This window comes from Pholcus phalangioides, unplaced genomic scaffold (assembly GCF_987345545.1).
Source record: "Pholcus phalangioides strain wild (caught in Gottingen) unplaced genomic scaffold, Ppha-v1.0 ptg000011l_1, whole genome shotgun sequence".
NCBI lineage: Eukaryota > Metazoa > Arthropoda > Arachnida > Araneae > Pholcidae > Pholcus > Pholcus phalangioides.
Genome location: NW_028301604.1, coordinates 59,661,413 through 59,679,796, shown reverse-complemented (window position 1 = coordinate 59,679,796; position 18,384 = coordinate 59,661,413). Strand labels below are relative to the sequence as shown.

Sequence of the window (18,384 nt, the reverse complement as noted above, 5' to 3'; positions counted from 1 at the left end):
TTTAAATCCCCCTCTCCCAACAGCGAGCTCTCGATCTGTTCAGGGAATAAGCTATCATGCAAATCATATTGGAACTATACTATATGTCTGTGTGTGTGTGAATCATTATAAACTTAATCATCATTTGATCATTTTTGTTTGCACCACTGTCATTTTCTGCATACGAGGGCTAATTAGACCGGGCAATTTATTGCGAATTCCAAACGACAGCTTTTTTTTATACTCACCGAGAGGTTGGTGTGCTAACCCCTCAACGTGGGACTCTCTGCGGTAGCTATATTTTTCTGTGGTCATGTCACCGTTTCCTTTGTACCCCGGCATCAGGAAAGTTTCTGACAAGAATGCACCGGGTATCGAACTCGTGACACCTCTAAACATCCTTTGGTACTTTTAGGCGAGTATCTTATCGACCTGGGCTACCGCACCTACTAAACTTAATATCAATACATAAAGATCACTGATGTCTGATAATGATATAAATGTGATAATATATTGAATAAAATAGGAAAGTGAATAAAAATTGGAAAGAAAAATTTCCACGTAAAAATTAATGACTGCAGACTACATTGAAATATTGATACTGTACCGAAACCATCAGCAGTTTTGAAATCAGCCACCCTAATATACCCTAAAACCATTAAAATTCCCTTGGAAACATGAAAAAGTTTTATTTTCAGGCCTAAAATTTTGATATTTTAATCACAATGTTTAATTCCCAAACGTTTAGGTTTATGGTAGTTATTAGAGCCAGTATTATTCGAAAAAACAACTTTTAAGAATAATTTCATCACTCTCAAAATTTTTTAAGGTCAGTTTGGTAAGAGGAAGTTTCTTTCTCTCAAACCGATTAAACTTTGATCTATCGCTATGGCCAATTTACTACAGAGTGAGTTCTGCTGGGAATGTGAGTGTGTGTGTGTGCCTGACAGTCTGATTGAGTATCTAACATTGTGTCTGACGTTTCAATGCTGTCATCTATATTTCAAGTTGTGAGTGAAGTGCAATGATTGAATATTTGTACCGTTTTAGGTCGGCTGCTATCTTTTGCGAGACTTTTTAACGGGAGATCGGCTCGCATTCGCACCTCAAAGTTGAAAACCACAAAAAACTAACTACAGCCGACCACCACTGTGGTGACGGCGGGGTTTGAACCTGGGACCTCATGATGACAGTCCGTCACTATGATCACTCAACCACCACAGTGACTAAAAGGAAGATTGCATTTTACATTAGTAAGTGCTCAAAATGTGCTCTGTCCCTTAAGATACATGAAGAAGTATGGCGTGGGATGGAGAGCTGAACCCGATCCAGCATGGGCGGTGTCACTGCCGCATGCAAGGTGGTTACGAGGTCTTCTTGTGAGTCAAGCGTATGCCTATACACATGCGCTTTAAGATGGCCCCATAAAAAAATCTAAAGGGTTTAGGTCAGGGGATCTAGCGGGCCACTGTATTGGGCCACCGTGGCCAATCCGCCGATTTGGGTAATCTTGATTTAACCATGTGCGGACATTTGATGCGTAATTCCGATGGGACCGGTGCCCCAACATGCTGCAGCCAAAGATTTCGAAAGATAGCCAAGGGAAGGTCGTCAAGGAAGTCTGGGAGGCAATCTATCAAGAAAACAAGGTAGTCTTCAGCAATCAGACGTTGTGGAAACCAGATGTGGTCCCAGAAGATTGTTGTTTATAATGCCGCACCAACATTAATTCCCCAACAAACCTGATGAGCATTTGGACATGTTGCATTAGGATTTGAAAAATCCCAGATATGGCTGTTAGGCTGTTAAAAACACCTTCACAAGTAAATGTTGCTTCGTCAGTCCATAAAATCCTATTTAGGAAAGTGCTGTCATTGGAATTCTGTTGAAGCAGCCATTGACAGAATTCTTTCCTTCGCGGATAGTCTGGGTGCTTTCGTGTTGGATACCATTGAATGTATAACATTGCTGTTTGTAAGGCTGATCCGTGGCACTCACCGAATATAAGGTGCATGTTACAATATTCTTGTATGCTGAATACCATCAAATTAGAAATTATAACAATAAATAATTAGACGCAGTACTTTCTGGAGAATAAAACAAAACGGCTAACGCTAATCTATAACCTCAGTGAAGTGAGCTTTGTGAGATGCAAACAACCTGTTCCGACTTGTAAAAAAGTTTTTTCTCTTTCCTGAAAAGTGCGAGAAAAAAAACTGGTTTTTATATCTTTCGTTTCCTGTATAGCAGGGTTAATATATTTTTAGCATTTTCTAAAACGCCAAGTTATATATTTGGTGTACGTTTCGTGAATTCGGCCGGATTTTTAAGTGACATCAATTTTCAAAGCATTATAACTCATTAATTATGTGTCAGATCAAAAAACAGAAAACACTTTTCCATATTAGTTTTTCACAAGGAATCATGTGTGTAATTTTTGGGTGGTCGATAGTTATCACCCTATATATATGTATATTATATGCTTTTAGCTAACTTACTCATAAGAATGAAGACCAGGATGACCACCCACAAAAATTTGATTTGTTGTGGACAACGTTTTCTGTGAACCAGGAGACTGACTGCTACCAACTTCTATGTTGTCCACCTAATTTCATTAAAATATCATTATATATTATCTAATAAATATCTCAAACAATATTAAGTGTATGGTTTTACACAAAATATTGAATCACTTTGTATTCTGTAGTAAATCTTTTATGCAAACATTTGAAACATTCAACTGCAAAACATGTGAAATATTCAACGGCAAAACATGTAAAATATTCAACTGCAAAACATGTGAAATATTCAACTTTTGTAGATATTATATACAGTGAGACCTTGGTATAGCGTCACCTCTGGGCAGGGCTGTCTTAAGAACATCATGGGCCCCCGGGCCAAGTGATTTTTCTGAGGCCCTACCTGGAAAATTCTCAAAAAATCCAACTACTTCTCATTATTTTGAGACTCCTCTTGTCTTGAGGTCCTCAGGCCATGCCTGGGTGAGCCCATGTGTTAAGACGGCGCTGCTGGGGACCGAATAAGAATGGCTTCATAAGGAGGGTGACTTAATAATGAGCAATTCCAATTCACTAATTATGCTAGCAAGGACCTACAAAACAATGATGTTATAAACCTGATGACATTATACAGAGTTCTTACTATGTACATAATAAAAACTAAATTCATCAAAAGAGCACATACAAAATAACTTTTTTTTTTCTAAAATGTATACAAACACCATTACTTTCAGAACAGCTTCAACACCATCTCTTGTTGCTTCCAAAGAATGCCATTCTCCATCATTATATACAGTATCTGATGTTATTTCTGCCATCCCACTTCCAAGTTCATATGCTAGAACAATTTTACCATTTACCAGCTGAAGTGCCAGAAAATCATCCTGCAATGCATTATCAATTAAATGAATATCATTTTTCAAGATTCATTAAAACTTTAAATATAATCTAATGATAAATTAGAACATCCAGGGCCACAACTAAAAATAAACTTTATCCTGTCACCCAGGGTAAATATCAATTTTGGTACCAACCCCCCTCCATAATTTTGAATGAACAAAGAAAACTCAGCACCCTTCCTGGTTCAGTGCTCAGCACAACCTTCTCCCCTAGTTCTGGCCCTGCATCTGAAATCACAATGAAAGTATGTGTATGAAAATTTCATTCATACAAGATCAACTTTTATTTTATCCTAGTGGTGACACTGATTGAAGACATGTGATGTTATTATATACTATTGATTAATGAAAACATAACAAGAACTAACTGGATTAATAAATATAGAATATAGACAAAGACATAATGCAGCAACAAGCATTGATACAGGACGTAAACACATGAACTGGATGGTCTTGACTACTGTTTTTACATCTTGTTGCCAGATACGACAGTTCTCCCATGCTTAATTGAACAGTTAATCTGTGACATACTCTTGCAGGTATGATGGAGATCTGCATTGCCATGTTGACCTTCAAAGCTGGGTATCAAGTTGGTCTGTGACTGGTACATCCTGGCCAGGCTCATAGCCAGAAATTTTCTCATATTTTGGGGGCACCAAATCCCTGAGTCCCCTCTCACTATGGCCTTGATCCTGGCTGTTTCTTGGTTGTGGGTGAATATCTGAATTTTGGGAGTAATCAGTTTGTTGCTGATGCATTCCTGGATAACAAAAACTCTTGCCATCTGGGTTGTTGTTGATTCTGTTTGTCAGAATCTTCATTATTAGGGCTCAGATTTTTATGCCCTAAAGATGAAACGCCATTGCTGATAGGTTAAAAAATCTGAATTTAATGATCAGATTTTCTTCCTTTGTTCTTTTTAGTTGATCAATGTGTCTTTTGAAAGAATAGCCATCATCCAACTTCACTTGATAGTGAAGCTTTCCAAATTTTCGAACAATAGGACCAAATTTCCATACAGTTCAATTGTTGATATAACATCCGGTTTGTATTCTGTCTCCCATGCTTAATTGTCTAGACTTGATTGTGTGTTCAGTGTTCTCAATGTGTTTCCTGGGTCGAAGAGCATTGAGTTGACTGTGGATGTTGCGTTGCAAATACATTTCAGCAGGAGTTTTACCATTTGACAATGGAGTGGCTTGTTATCGAAAAACTATTTCTCTCACATTCGCATGCATTGAATTTGACGCATTGGATATGGTTTCAATTAATTTTTCAATGTCTGTGCATTTCTCTCAGCCAAGCCATTAGTAAGCAGAATGTCCAGGTGCAATAAGCTTCTGAAAAATTTCATTTTTAGCACTGGTCACGGACAAAAATTGTTGCATTGTCTAAAACAATTGTGTGTGAATGTCTGTGCATAGAGAAAATGTCAGATAACATTTCAAGGGTTGAGAATGAAGAAGGAGCATTTTGTTATATTTTGATCTCAGCCCATTTGGATTTTGCATCAATAACGATCAAGAAAAAATTGTTCTGGAAAGGCCCAGCATAATCAATGTGGACGCGGTCCCAATTTTCCTTTGGTTCATCCCAGGTATGAACTTGCACCTACAAAGGATTTGTCTTGATGTGAACACACTGTTCACATGATCTGGATAAATTTTCAATATCTTTGTCGATTCCTTTCCAATAAATGTATCTTAGGGAAAGTTGTTTCATTTTTGTGATGCCAATGTGTGTTTGATGCAGTTCATTTAAAACAGATTTCTGTAGTATTTTCGGAATTACTACTCTTCGCTCTTTCAATAGGATTCAATCTTCTAGGGTATATTCATAAGAAAGTTCAGGATCTTGTTGAATTTCCAGTTGGATTTTCGATAAATTTTCACGAGTCAGTTGCTTTTGTTGATCAAGTCAGCATTCAATAATTCTGTCGATAGTTCATTAATTGATGCCACACACACTTGATAGATCTTGTTGTTGATAGCCATGTCACTGGACCTCTCTTTCTGCACAACTGGAGCCCTGAAAAGGCAACTGGCATCTGTTTCCAATTCCTTTCTTGAATGTAATTTTGTAATCAAACGCTGAAAAAAAACTAGCATATTGAAATAAACTGTCACACGTCATAGGAGGTGGCTTTGAAGTTGAATGAAAAATCCTTGTTAGAGGATGTTTGTCAGTCACTAATTGGAAACATTATCCAAACAGATAGTTAAAGAAATGATTACATGCAAACACAATAGTTGGTGCTTCATGATTGAGCATGATGCATTCCTAATAATGCATCATATTCCTATGGAACAACATAGAGCTCTTAGTGGGGTTTTTTCCCTCAGTACTCCACATTCACATCAACTTTCCCATCTGGCAGGAACACATTACCAGTGTATGATCGAAAAGCGATAGTTGAGATTTGAAGTTGTGTTCAAATGTTTAGCTCATGGAATTCACCACATGGAATAAATGTATATCCTGCACCAGAGTCCACTTCAAATCTTACCTCTCGACCTTTAGTGTTGATCATGATGAAATATTTGTCTATATCCTTTGGTCATTCATGGTGTTCAAATATTTCAATAATTTGTTGCACACCATAACAACGAAAAGCTTCAGCATTGGACATATGATTGGTTGATTTGAATTCTGATGGATTTTGCTCTGTTCATCTAGCAGTGTCTTAATGCATACTTTTCTGAGGTGTCACGTTTTCTTGCAGACACTGCACTTGAGAGATTTTGGATTCATTTTGCAATCATCTGCAATGTGATTATCACGACCACAACGAATACAAAGATTTTGTATACCCAATTTTACAAAGTCTATTCTGGAACTGAATTTGGAATGCTGGTGGTTCTTGCTTCTTGGATAAGATACTGCTGTGTTCCGTGAGTTATTCGAGTCACGTTTCGCTGGTTTGGATTTCACAACTTTGTTGACTTCATCAAAAGTTGCACTTGTTGATTTCTTTGAAAGTTTGTCAATTTTTGATGCTTCGAAAGTTGTTGCTCTCTTCAAGATTTCATCGAATTCAAGAATTTCGGACTTTGAAAGTTGCTCACGTATCGCGCTGTCCCGAATTCCATGGAAAAACTGCGCATGTAGGAAAATATATCAGCTAAAGACGTTTTGCACTGGCAAGGTGATACAAACTCACAGTTGATAATATCCTGTTGCAGAGTTGCAACATAATCCACGACTGTTTGGATCGATACTTATAGGAATTAAAGTTTCTTTTGAAGTTTTTTATCTCATTGTCAATTATTTTATCCTAGTGGTGAGACTGATTGAAGACATGTGATGTTATTATATAGTATTTGTTAATGAAAACAAACAATGAACTAACTGGAAATATATAGAATATAGACAAAGACGTAACGCAGCAACAGGCATTGTGACCAAGCATTGATACAGGATGTAAACACATGAACTGGATGGTCTTGAGTACTGTTTTTACATCTTGTTGCCACATACAACAAATTTCCTTAATTTTTTCCTTATATGTACACTATTTTAGAGACCTAATTTTAAATAACACTTTAACTGTAACATATAACTGTTTTTTTCATATCCATCATTATTATTTGTTTTCTACAATAATTGATTTTTATTTCAAAAAACTTGGAAAATCTGTTTCATATACATAATCAGAATAAAATTTTTAAGAAAGTGTTTTATTCTTTTGAAATTGTTGCTTCATTAATTTCATTCATCTATTCCATCAAAACATTTGTTATATAGAAATCATTTTTGGTTTGAAATATATTAATGAAAATTTGAGCATTTCAGTATAAGTTTTATTACACAGAAGCAACTTTCCCTCTATTTTTTTTTTAAACCTGCATGAAGCTGTTTTCTTGGTGCACAGCAAGACAATTTTTCATATATACCAATGGTGAATTTCTTTTGTGTGCACAGAAGCACTTTCACCTTGCACGATCATGCTTGCACACAATTTACAGAGAACATTGCATAGAAGTTAGTTAGATAGAGACTGCTGTATTTGTTTGCTCAAAGAGAAAACAAAAAATAAAATATAAAAATAAGCAGGAGAATATATGATTATAAATGAACTTACATTCTTCTTACCAATCAAAAATAGTAAGCCTTCTGCTGCATATGTTTTGAATTTCATTTTTATAAATGTTTCTGTTGCAAAGTTCATTTTTTTTCTTGGTAAAATAACGTATCCGGTCCCACTGAACCTAAAATCATTAGTAGGCTCAGCAATTACTAATTGATCACGCTCTGCACAACCCTGAAAATTATTCTCAGCATGAACGAAATCCCACAGGCCGATAGGAACCTTTCCAAGTTTGACTTCTTCAATGCAACCATCAAAACGAAAATTCTTCACTGTTTCTTGTATCTGTAGGGAAAAAAAATCAGTTTTTCATTGGTTTGACCCTTTAACTATTCAATCACCTATGTGCTACCGGCAATATATTGTAAAAATTAAATGTTCAATAAAACAAATGTTTCATTGAATTTTACCATGACTTAAAAAATTATATACTGCAGTTTATATACACAGAGAGGTAATGATTCCTTGATAAATATGTTTTGAACTAATTTTTACTTAACTAGAAAAATAATGAGACTCTGAAAAACACAGAATTTTTTGCACAGTTAAATGTGTTAGTAAAATTGCAAAATTTACTTTACAATATAGACATTTCTATAATGTACACTTTTCCAAAAGTTGAGGATGTGATAAAAATTTGCAAATAACAAGGTAATTCAGGATTTTTATTGAGTTACATGAAATTTTTCAAGTGCGTGAAAACCTCTCCTGGTGCAGGCAGTGTATGTTTCGTAGAAACTAGGTAAGTTAATATTTCTATGTAGAAGTTACTTATAATTAGAAATACCTATTTGAATTGTAAAAATACTGCATTTCGGCAGAAATATGATACATAAACAAAAAAATGGGAATTCAGGTGGTGACTTTGTGGAACCTGTTTTTTTCAGTGTTTTTGCCCTTTTTATACTAGTTTGTTACCAGCAATAGTTTGCAAGTTATGTTAGTTTGCAAGTTAAGCTGGGTGGTCAACTCTACCACAATTACTCAAATGAAGCACTTGAAGAGGCTCTTTGTGCGATAAGAAACAAGCAGATGCTCACCAATTTTGATCATAGTGGGGAGACGTGTGCAAGGGCTATGAAGAAAGTTGGCAAATTTTATTCATGTCCTGACCCAGCTGATGAAATTTGGTATCCGAGAAGCCAAACCATAATGAAAATCAAGAAACCTCGACCAATTGACAGTGACAAAAAATTTGTAGTCGATTTGAAGAAATGAATGTTACATTTATACAGGGTTATTTTTTAAAAAGAGCCTCATATTTTTAAGTTTTGAGTCTTCTTTATTCTTGTTTATTTTTCAGCAAATTAAAATGTTCCAAAAGAAGTAAAAATAAACATTTTCTTTACTTAAAAATGTCTATAAACTGATGTTTTTAGGTTTCAGAGACCATTTTATTTAAAAATTCAAAAATGACCTTATATTGGGCAGAAATAATTTTTTCAAATGGTTCCTAGTAAAGTCCTAACTGAAGTCCTTCCTAACACACAGAATTCAATAAAACTGGGTGCAACAATGTGCCATAACTTGTTTCTGGAGAGTTATAGGGGAGAAAAAAGTGATGGCACATTTTGCCACCCCCCCCCCCCCCCAGGGGATGACTAAGTGCCAAGTGAAAAAAAATTTCCGGTCCCTTCCTAAGCAAAGTACGAAAGAAAATGTAAGGAAAACCCCCAAAAGGTTTGACATAAGGTCGCCCTAGTTTACGATACAAAGTTTGGAAAACATTGTTTTTAAATACTTGTTGCGAACATTAGAATTAGCCTTCAGTTGGGTCAGCTTTTCATGACAAGAAGAACAACCAGGGCCGTAGCGTGCCCTCTCAGGGCCCTGGGGCAATGTCTTTCTTACGATCCCCTTGAAGGAGTTATTACTATGCAAAATGAGTGAACATTTTTTTGTGGGGGGGCTCTCATTTGGCTCAGGGAACCGGTTGCTCCAGCCTAGTTATGGCCCCGAGAACAACACATCTGGAAGTTTATCCACACTGTTTTGTAGACAGAATGATGACAACAAGAAATCCATCGGGAATGATAGTTTCCTACAGGATTCCACATCAACCAGCTCATGTCTGATGAGGGGCCAGCATTATAGAAGGGGCCCGCAAAAGATCCCAGCCTAGGGGCTCCGCTACAGGATGTGGGGGCTATGCCCCCCCCCCCGCAGCGTCAAAGGTGGAGTCGACTGATCTAATGTATATATGTATATGTATACATGAATTGACATCATCATCGTGTCCCCCCAGCAATAATGACCGTGCCCCCCCCCCCAGACTTCCAAGTCTATCTCCGCCTACGGATGCAACAGTTCAGTGCCTTATATGCCACACTTCGCTAGCTGATTTCCGAAGAGAAAATTGTAAAAGACACTGAGATTCACGATAGGACATTTGCAATATAATATCCGGAAAAGTTGGAAGTAAGATTCTTGCAACTTCAAGAATTGAAATCGAATTTTTTGTGACAACAAAAATGCTTCAGTGAAGGTGGTGATATTGATACCAACAAATTATCAACTGAGATTTCGATCAAAGTTGCCAAGACAATTGCCCAACATAGTTTACCTTTTACGAATGGAGAAGTGATAAAAATTGCATAGATTTTGCAGTTGACACCCTTACAGAACTTATACCAGAAAAATATCGCAAAACCATGGTTAATGCTGCTAAGAATATCGCTCTTAGTGATACTCATTGTCATATGCAAAGGATGGTTTTTTGGGGTTCTAATCCCCAAGCCGAGATTATAGTGTTATTTTGCAGGAAAAAACTTAACACCCCCCCCCCCCCAGAAGAAAAAAATTGAACCCGCCGATTTTTCAATCGGGAGGAAAAAGAAAGGAAAAAATTTATTTGTCAAGAGTTTATGCTGTCGACCAGAGGCATACATAGAAGGATTGTGACCCTCCCCTAAAGCCGACCAAAAAAAAATTTAAAGAAAGCAAATGTTTTCGTTTTGCAAAAATTAAAATATCGAAAGAAAATACCTTTTATATGCTATTTTATTTAATTTGTGTTACTAGTACTCAGATTACTAGTTAATTTAAATGCTTTTTGAATGTTCTTAAAATTTCTCTAGGAAAATTTTCTTGTGCCACCACTTCCAAAATTTTGTGCCCCCTCCAAAGGTCAATCATATGTTATTTGAATGTGTGAGTTGTATTTAATTTTGTATCAGAAAACTGTCATTTTTATCTTGATATCTTTTTTTTCTTTCATTCATTCCAATTTCTATTAATTATATACTCATGATATAATAATATAATATCACATATATATCACATATAATAATATTTATTTAATTTTAATAATTGCGTGATTCATTACAAATTTTGAATTTTTATAAATTCTAAATATTTATAAATCCTGAATTTTTTCATTGATTTTCATAAATGCCAAATTTGTAATAATTTTTATCCATCTGCAGTTTTAATTAATTTATGTAAATTGATCTTTAGTTTTTTTTAATACAGAATAATTTTTCTTTTGATATGAAAAAAACGTTGATTTTTCCCTTAGCAAAATTAGGCTTTTTTTCCTGTCACAAGATTTTTCAGTACAACCGAATAATTCAGCATAATAGATTTCAGTTTGTTTTGCTAAATGAATTTTATTTTTCGCTATGAAAGTTGTACTAAGCAAAAAAACTTTCTAAGTGGGAATGTTATACAGTAGACTCTCTGTAACTCGACTATCCGGATAACTCGACATCTATTATTCCCTTGGTTGGCCCAATACTAATTTCAATGAAGGGAAAACTCTAACTCGACACATGTTTTGCTTAACTCTGCTCAAGTCTACTACGACTTTTGTCCCTTTACTACGACTGGTTTTTACAATTTCCCATGTGTTACGATTCTAAGAATTTTTTGACGCTGTCTGTGGGTACTTCGATAATCCTTTGTTTCTTTGTTCTATATGATGGATCCCTTTTTTGCGCTATGGGTGGGGGGAGCGTGCATGTGAAGAATGAATGTTTGAAGCCTCTTGGCCAGCCTATCATTTTAGTGCATTTCCAGGACAGGTCTTTCATTCTTTTCATGGTCAAAAGAAGTGTGAATGATCCCAAAAGTGTGATATGATCCCTATTGGATGTTGAAATTGCCAACATCCAATAGGGATAAAAATCTTATCTATTGTAAGTTTTGATATTGTCTGTAGCGGAGAATGCTTTTGGCGGAACTCAGTTTTACGATTTCTTGGAAAAGGAGTAAAAGAAAAAGAGCTAAAGCCTGGTTAGACGCTGAATATCTCATTTGGTTATCATTGTGATTATCGACAGTCGTGAATGCAGTGGCTCCACGCGAACTTCATACTTTACCTTTAAAATCAAAAGTTTAAATTTTCAAAAAACTAGAATCAGGAAAAACTCAGAGTGAACTCGCTGAAGAATATGGAGTTGCACAGAACCCATTTCAACATTTGCTAAAAATGAGGGAAATTTTTTTTCAGCATTTGAATCTTCTTATGAACCAGGGGCGTAGCCAGAAATTTCGTTCGGGGGGGGGGACCACTTTCATTTCGGGGGGGGGAACCAAAGTGACAGAACAATGGATTTGGCCATCTTTTTCCCTTTTTTCGGTCATTTTCTCACATTTCGGGGGGGGGACCAGACCCCCCAAGTCCCCCCCCCCTGGCTACGCCCTTGTTATGAACCAAGCAGAAAATGCATAAGAAATCAGAATTCAGCGATGTAGAGGAAGCAACACTTTTGTGGTTCAAATCCCTCAATCTCACTCAATCCCAATAATTATCAGGGTCAATAATTCAAGAGAAAGCAAAAGATTTCACAAAAAATCTTAATCAAGGAAATTAGGAATTATCTTAAGTATAAAAACTTTTTACAGAAAATTACAGACAAAAAATTTGTGAATTTGTGGATGTTAGAATTGATGCAAAAATTTCTGTTTTAGATGCAGTTAAAATGATTGGTTCTGCATGGAACTCAGGCACGAGTGCCATGATTCGGAACTGCTTCCGTCATGTTGGTTTTTGTTCTGAATCTTTGGAGAACGATTATTTCTCCAAAGAAAATTAATTAATTAAAATAAAAAGATTATTTCTCTGAAGATTCCTCCTAGATTAAGTGTGGAGGAAGCATAAATAGCACTATGGGTGATTATATCGACGATGAATTTGTGAGTATTAACTCACAGTATGTTGTAACTTCAGGACTTTTAGCACACGATGATATTCTAGAATCAATCACCCAAAGCAAGTGCTTCATGTTTCGAAGAAATAGAATCACAGAAAGTTCAGATGAAGAAGTATCTGCACCATCTCTCCATGATGCACACTTCCTATGCAGTCAGGAAAAAGCCGAACAATCGCGGTATAAACTGAATAGTGTAGAAAAATTTTTGTTTTCTCTTCGGGAAGAAAAACATGCAAATGTACTTGATTATTTTTCATGAGGTAAATTTTGTATACGTTTTGATTCTATTTTGAAACAACCCCGAATTAAAATTAATGAGAATTAGCATTTTATTTAATACAATTGTTAGAATGTATATAATTACGTACACAAAAACGATTAGACAAAAATTTAGAGTGAAACCCCACTAACTCGACATCTGCTTAAGTCGACATGTTTGTCGATACTTTAGGGGTGTCGAGAGTTACAGAGAGTCTACTGTATAAGCAGAATATATTGTAGTAATTTTAAATTAATCCAAATTTTCAAATACAGTTCTAATGTGTTTCAGAATGTTTTTCTTTATTTTTGTGAATCCCAGTGCTTGATTACTTCTATTAATTTATATTAATTAAACAAAAATAGTAATAAAAAATTTGAAAAATGATCAACATTATCGAATTGCAACGTATATTCGATAAAGAGATGATGAAACTTTTTAAAAGTATGACAAAAATGTATATCTGTTCAATATGATTTAAGCCACAATGAAGTGTAAACAGGCAGCCATACTAACTATTGCTAATAATTTATAAATTTTGTCAAATTAATTGAAATGCAATTCCCTTCCAATATATCGTATTTGATTACGTGAACCCAGAAGTTCAGGCAAAAAATATTAAATGCTTCCTTTTTTGCCTATTTTCCAGCTTTTCTATAAATGCCTATTTTAACATAGTTTTAAGTTTACTGGTGCATTTCAGAGGCCATAATATGTAAAAATTAGATATTTTGAACATTGAAAACAAAATAAATGTTTTTGTTTTTTTTTACAACTCTGAGTATTAATTTTCATCAGAAAGTTTCCTCCTCCATTCCTAATTCATTTAAACATGAATAATTTGGCAAGATGATGATCTGAGAGATTGGGAACTTGGTGTTGCCATGAGTTAGATTTACTTTTACTGGATGGTGTTAGCATATGGCCTTGGCTCCCATAAGAGAGGGGACAAACAGGGTTCGGACCCATGGCATCTACCATCTTTTTTGTTTTTAAGCTATATATTCACTATAGAAGGCCCCAAGCCAGGAGGCTTGGGGGCCACCAGGCTGGGATCTTTGGTGGGTCTCCTTGTCGTATGTTTCACGGGCCCCAAATAAGTGAATTTATTTTGCATGGGGAAAAAAGTTAGAATCTTTCCGCTGCCTCTGGTTGGAGCCCTGTCAGCCCACCCATGGGTGTTAGTCATGGTGTTTCAGATGAATGTAGTCCATGCTAGAAAAGCAGAGGAAAATTAGAAATTTTTGCTTCTCCACACATGCTTCACATTATGTCTCACTCAGACATTGGACTGCATTGTATATGTACAGCTGACCAATGAATGCTCCAAGAGGTCATTAGTTGACGTCATGACTCACCTATGGCAAAGTAGAAGACAGCTTCGGGGACCCATGTTGTTGTGATTCTTTTTACACCACAAATGCACTGCACTATAACCATGCCATTTATTTTATATGCATATTTTTTGGTATTTGATTAGATTGACCAGAGTCACCCTCACGGGTGTGCGGCAGATGCAGCCATACAGGGCACAGGGCTACATGCTGAGTCCCGCATGTGTAGGAATATAAAAAAAATTATTTTTTTAACTATAATAGAATAAGGTAGCTATGTTTCAACTATAGAAACGATAGTGATTATTCCAAATAATACAATAAATAAAAGATAATTATTCACAATTCGAAGGAGCTCTGCAGATCATTTTCTTTTTGGGCTCCATGTCTGGTAATGATGGCCCTGGAACTAACCTGAGGGACCTCAAATAGTTTATTTTGGGCTTGAAATCAATTTAACCTGGATTCAGTTATTATAAACTGTGATTGAAACAGTAGACAGATTAAATGCAACCAATTTTTCAGCTAGTTTTTGGACCCTTAATACCTTAGTTTTTAGTTATATTTCCTTCATTCCATGAATTATAAATACATTTTTAGTGCTTTATTTTATGCTATTCACTATAGAATAGGCCCCCCCCCAGGCTGGGATCTTTGGTGGGCCTCCTTGTCATATGTTTCACGGGCTCCAAATAAGTGAATTTATTGCATGGAAAAAGTTAGAATCGTCCCGGGGCCTCTGGCTGGAGACCTGTCAGCCCACCCATAGTCATGGTGTTTCAGATGAATGCAGCCCATACTAGAAAAGCAGAGGAAAATTAGAAATCTTTGCTTCTTTACATGCTTTACATTATACGTCTCACTCAGGCATTGGACTACATCACATATGTACAGCTGACCAATGACTGTTCCAAGAGGTCGACAGTTGACGTCATGACTCACCCAAGGCAAAGTATTATTATATTATTATTGTTCATATAACTTATATGTACCGCTTATTCTTAGTGCCTTTTTGCCTGCCTATTTCGACCATTTTTAGTACCTAAACTTTCAGGCTCTTTTGATTACGATCCCAACTATCAACACGTTCCTGAAATAATATAAAAATGAGTTCTTCTTGAACGACTTTTTCACTCTTCAAGATTTATGTTCATAACTTGAAATGTTTATTAGTCGAAGTGTGACCACATAAAATTTTTTTTGAGGGGCCACAGAAATTTTTTTGCACCTGGCCGTCCATGAAAAATTCCTAAGCCTGGCCCTGACAACCGGTTTGCGTGTGGGCAGGGAAAAAAGAAAAACAGAAAAGTCAGGCATATTTATTTATTTCCCCCAAGGCACCAAAGTACTCGTTAAGGGGATGCACCAAATAATGGGACAACACAAGTTTGCTTCTTTTATGATTAGCCTTGAGTGGTTATAAAATGAACTGATATTAAAAAGTAAAAGATATGCTTCAGGAAAAGTCTATAAATCATTTTCAATAAAATGCTAATTGTGTTGAGAAATGAATGACTCTTATATGCACTAACATAAATTTATCAAAATCAAACAGTGTACGATGTTTAGAAGTAAGATTCTCCTTTATAGTCTCAAATTAACATGTTAATAAAGTTAAAAAAAAAAGAAAGCACTCTTGATTACCTTAGCCTCATTTGGTATTCCACCCACAAAAATTTTAGACACTTGTTGATCCAAGTTGAAAACTGTGTGAATACCTGGAAGAAAACCTTCAACCATTGCATCTGCCTCTCCATCTGTTCTTACTGTTAATGTGCATGCTTTGCCAGTTCTTGACAGTAAATAGGAAAAAAATTGGTCTTAAAGTCGGATACATACAAAAAAATGTATCACAAAACTGTGAAATAAGCAACTCATTTAAAATTCCAATAATGATTCAATATTACAGACCGCATGCAGTGTAAGTCAGTTATAATAAGAACCCACAATAGTAGAAAAATTGTAAAAAAAAAAAAACAGAATTGTCATTGTAAGCAATAAGCATCTTTTACAATTTTACATTAAAGGTACATTGCAAATCACTTGAAATAACCAGATCCTCATTATATAGGCCATACTGATTATATCAGCCTTTTACTGTGATATCATCTATTTAGGCTGCACTGCCTTTTTAATTTTTCCCTCTGATTTCTAAGACAAGAACAAAAAACTGATAAAATTCTAATAAAAAAACTCTTACTTCTGGTCATGCATGGTAATCTCACACATTACTCTTGCATGGAAAAGTGAAAAGTTCTGTAGCAGCTTAGAAGAGATACCAAGCTCAATACTAACCAGTGGAAGTTGGAGGTCAGATATTCTGGGGGAGGGCACAGATTTTGAAAAATATGCTACCAGATATCGGTGAAAATATGTAGCCAAGTATTTACAATTAGTAAAGTATTCACTGTATTGAAAACTTATTTTTGTTTATTAAATTATTTTTCACATTATCCGTATATCCATGCAGTACAACTATAATGATGCTCTATCAATGCAACATTAATATAAATAATTTGTGCAGTGAGCCTGATCAATATCTTAACAATGTTGAAAATCATCATTTAGGTTCAGCAGTTGCTATTGGCAATGGCTTTTTGCAAACTGTGAAAATTCATACTCTTCTTTCAATATTATATGAGGCTTTTCGAATAGACGTCATAATCATCATCAGCATCACTCTGAGGGACAAACACTAGATCATAGTTTCCCAACCTTTTTTGTCCCATCGCCCCCTTCTTCAGAAATTGTTTTCTCCCCATCGCCCCCAACGCAATCTAACCCATAGGTACCAGTAGCTTCTACCACCTCCTAGAGCATTCCATTGCCTCTAAGGGAGCGTTAACACCAACGTTGGGAATCACTGCACTATGTGATACCCACAGAGATCAATGTTAAAATTGCCAATTTTAGTGTAGAAATATGGAAATTTTGTGGGGTTTTCCACCACATCAATAATTTTGAAAATTGAATTGAATTTTTGATTTTCGAAATATTGAGTTTGCTTAGAGATACAAAGCTTAAAAAATTAAGCATAAAATAATGAGCTAGACCCACTTTTGAGGTGGATATCCATGCAATGACATTGATTTCAACTTTTTATTTATATCTTCTCCAGAACAAAAATGAGAATTAATGTTTCCGTATTGTCTTATATTATCAAATTGCATCAATCCATATAGTTTACGATGTTTTGAAATTATGAGCCCCATATAAATTACATTGAAGAAATTCCGCAGCTTTAATCAAACATTTTTCAAAGGAAAAACAGGCATATCAATAACTTGAAGTTGAAAAAAAAAATTGAAATATCTAGTTCCCATTAAAAAGAAAAAAATTCACTTCTATGTTTCCTTAATTTAGATTTGTTTCTTTCATGAGTCGCACAGGAAGTCGCCATATTGGTTACCTTGTATGTCTCTCAAGAAAGAGGGAAATATCACGTGTTCTAATTTAAAGATGCATTATATTCTAATGAAAAGTTATTAAATATATATATTTTTTATTTATATATATTCTAATTTGCATAAAAGATACAATAGATTTAAAAGATAGAAGGTAGATAACAGCATCAGTATCTGGGGCAAGGTTTTCAGCATGGCCAAAATGAGTGTAACCTGTGCTGACCATCCCTGTTCTCCCTTCTCTTGTGTTTCTAACCACTAAAGGTATATCATATAGGTGCACAGAATGAGGACATGCGCACGGAATATAGGACAGAAAGTGTCCAAAGAGGAAAGAATACATAGCTGTCCATGAAAAACGCCACCAAACCTTAACCATATGACCCATATTTTACAGGACACTTTTTTTTCAATCAGTGATTCTGAAAATATTTCTTTTCTAATTTATCAAATTCATTTGAAGAAAAAGAAATTCAATTTTATTAAGTTGGTATCAAATCCATTTGAGAAATTAAATTAACGATTTGAAATTTTCAGGGGGCACCTACCTTTGTGCTTCCTTCACGAGATACTCAGAGGCTGAATGAATGATTGCCAGGGACTCTGCCACCGGACTTATCCCGTTGCCGAGATCTCTTCCAGCCCATTCGTGGCAGAAGTGACACCTAACAGTCTGAGTGTGTAGCTAGTGTTGTGCTTGATATTTCAGTGCTGCCACCTATACTTCAAATTGTGAGTGAAGTGTAATAA

At 35.5% G+C, this 18,384-nt stretch overlaps 1 protein-coding gene across 2 annotated transcripts in view; it reads right to left on the bottom strand.

Moving 5' to 3' along the window:
- LanA (laminin subunit alpha) overlaps positions 1–18,384 on the bottom strand; it is a 308,555-nt gene that overhangs the window by 41,695 nt on the left and 248,476 nt on the right. For both annotated transcript variants that reach the window (XM_089239807.1, XM_089239808.1), the window contains 4 exons: positions 15,875–16,022; positions 7,479–7,769; positions 3,227–3,382; positions 2,478–2,584 (listed from right to left, as the gene is read on the bottom strand). In XM_089239807.1, coding sequence (XP_089095933.1) covers positions 2,478–2,584; positions 3,227–3,382; positions 7,479–7,769; positions 15,875–16,022 — 702 coding nt within the window. The remainder of the gene's footprint in view (positions 1–2,477; positions 2,585–3,226; positions 3,383–7,478; positions 7,770–15,874; positions 16,023–18,384) is intronic.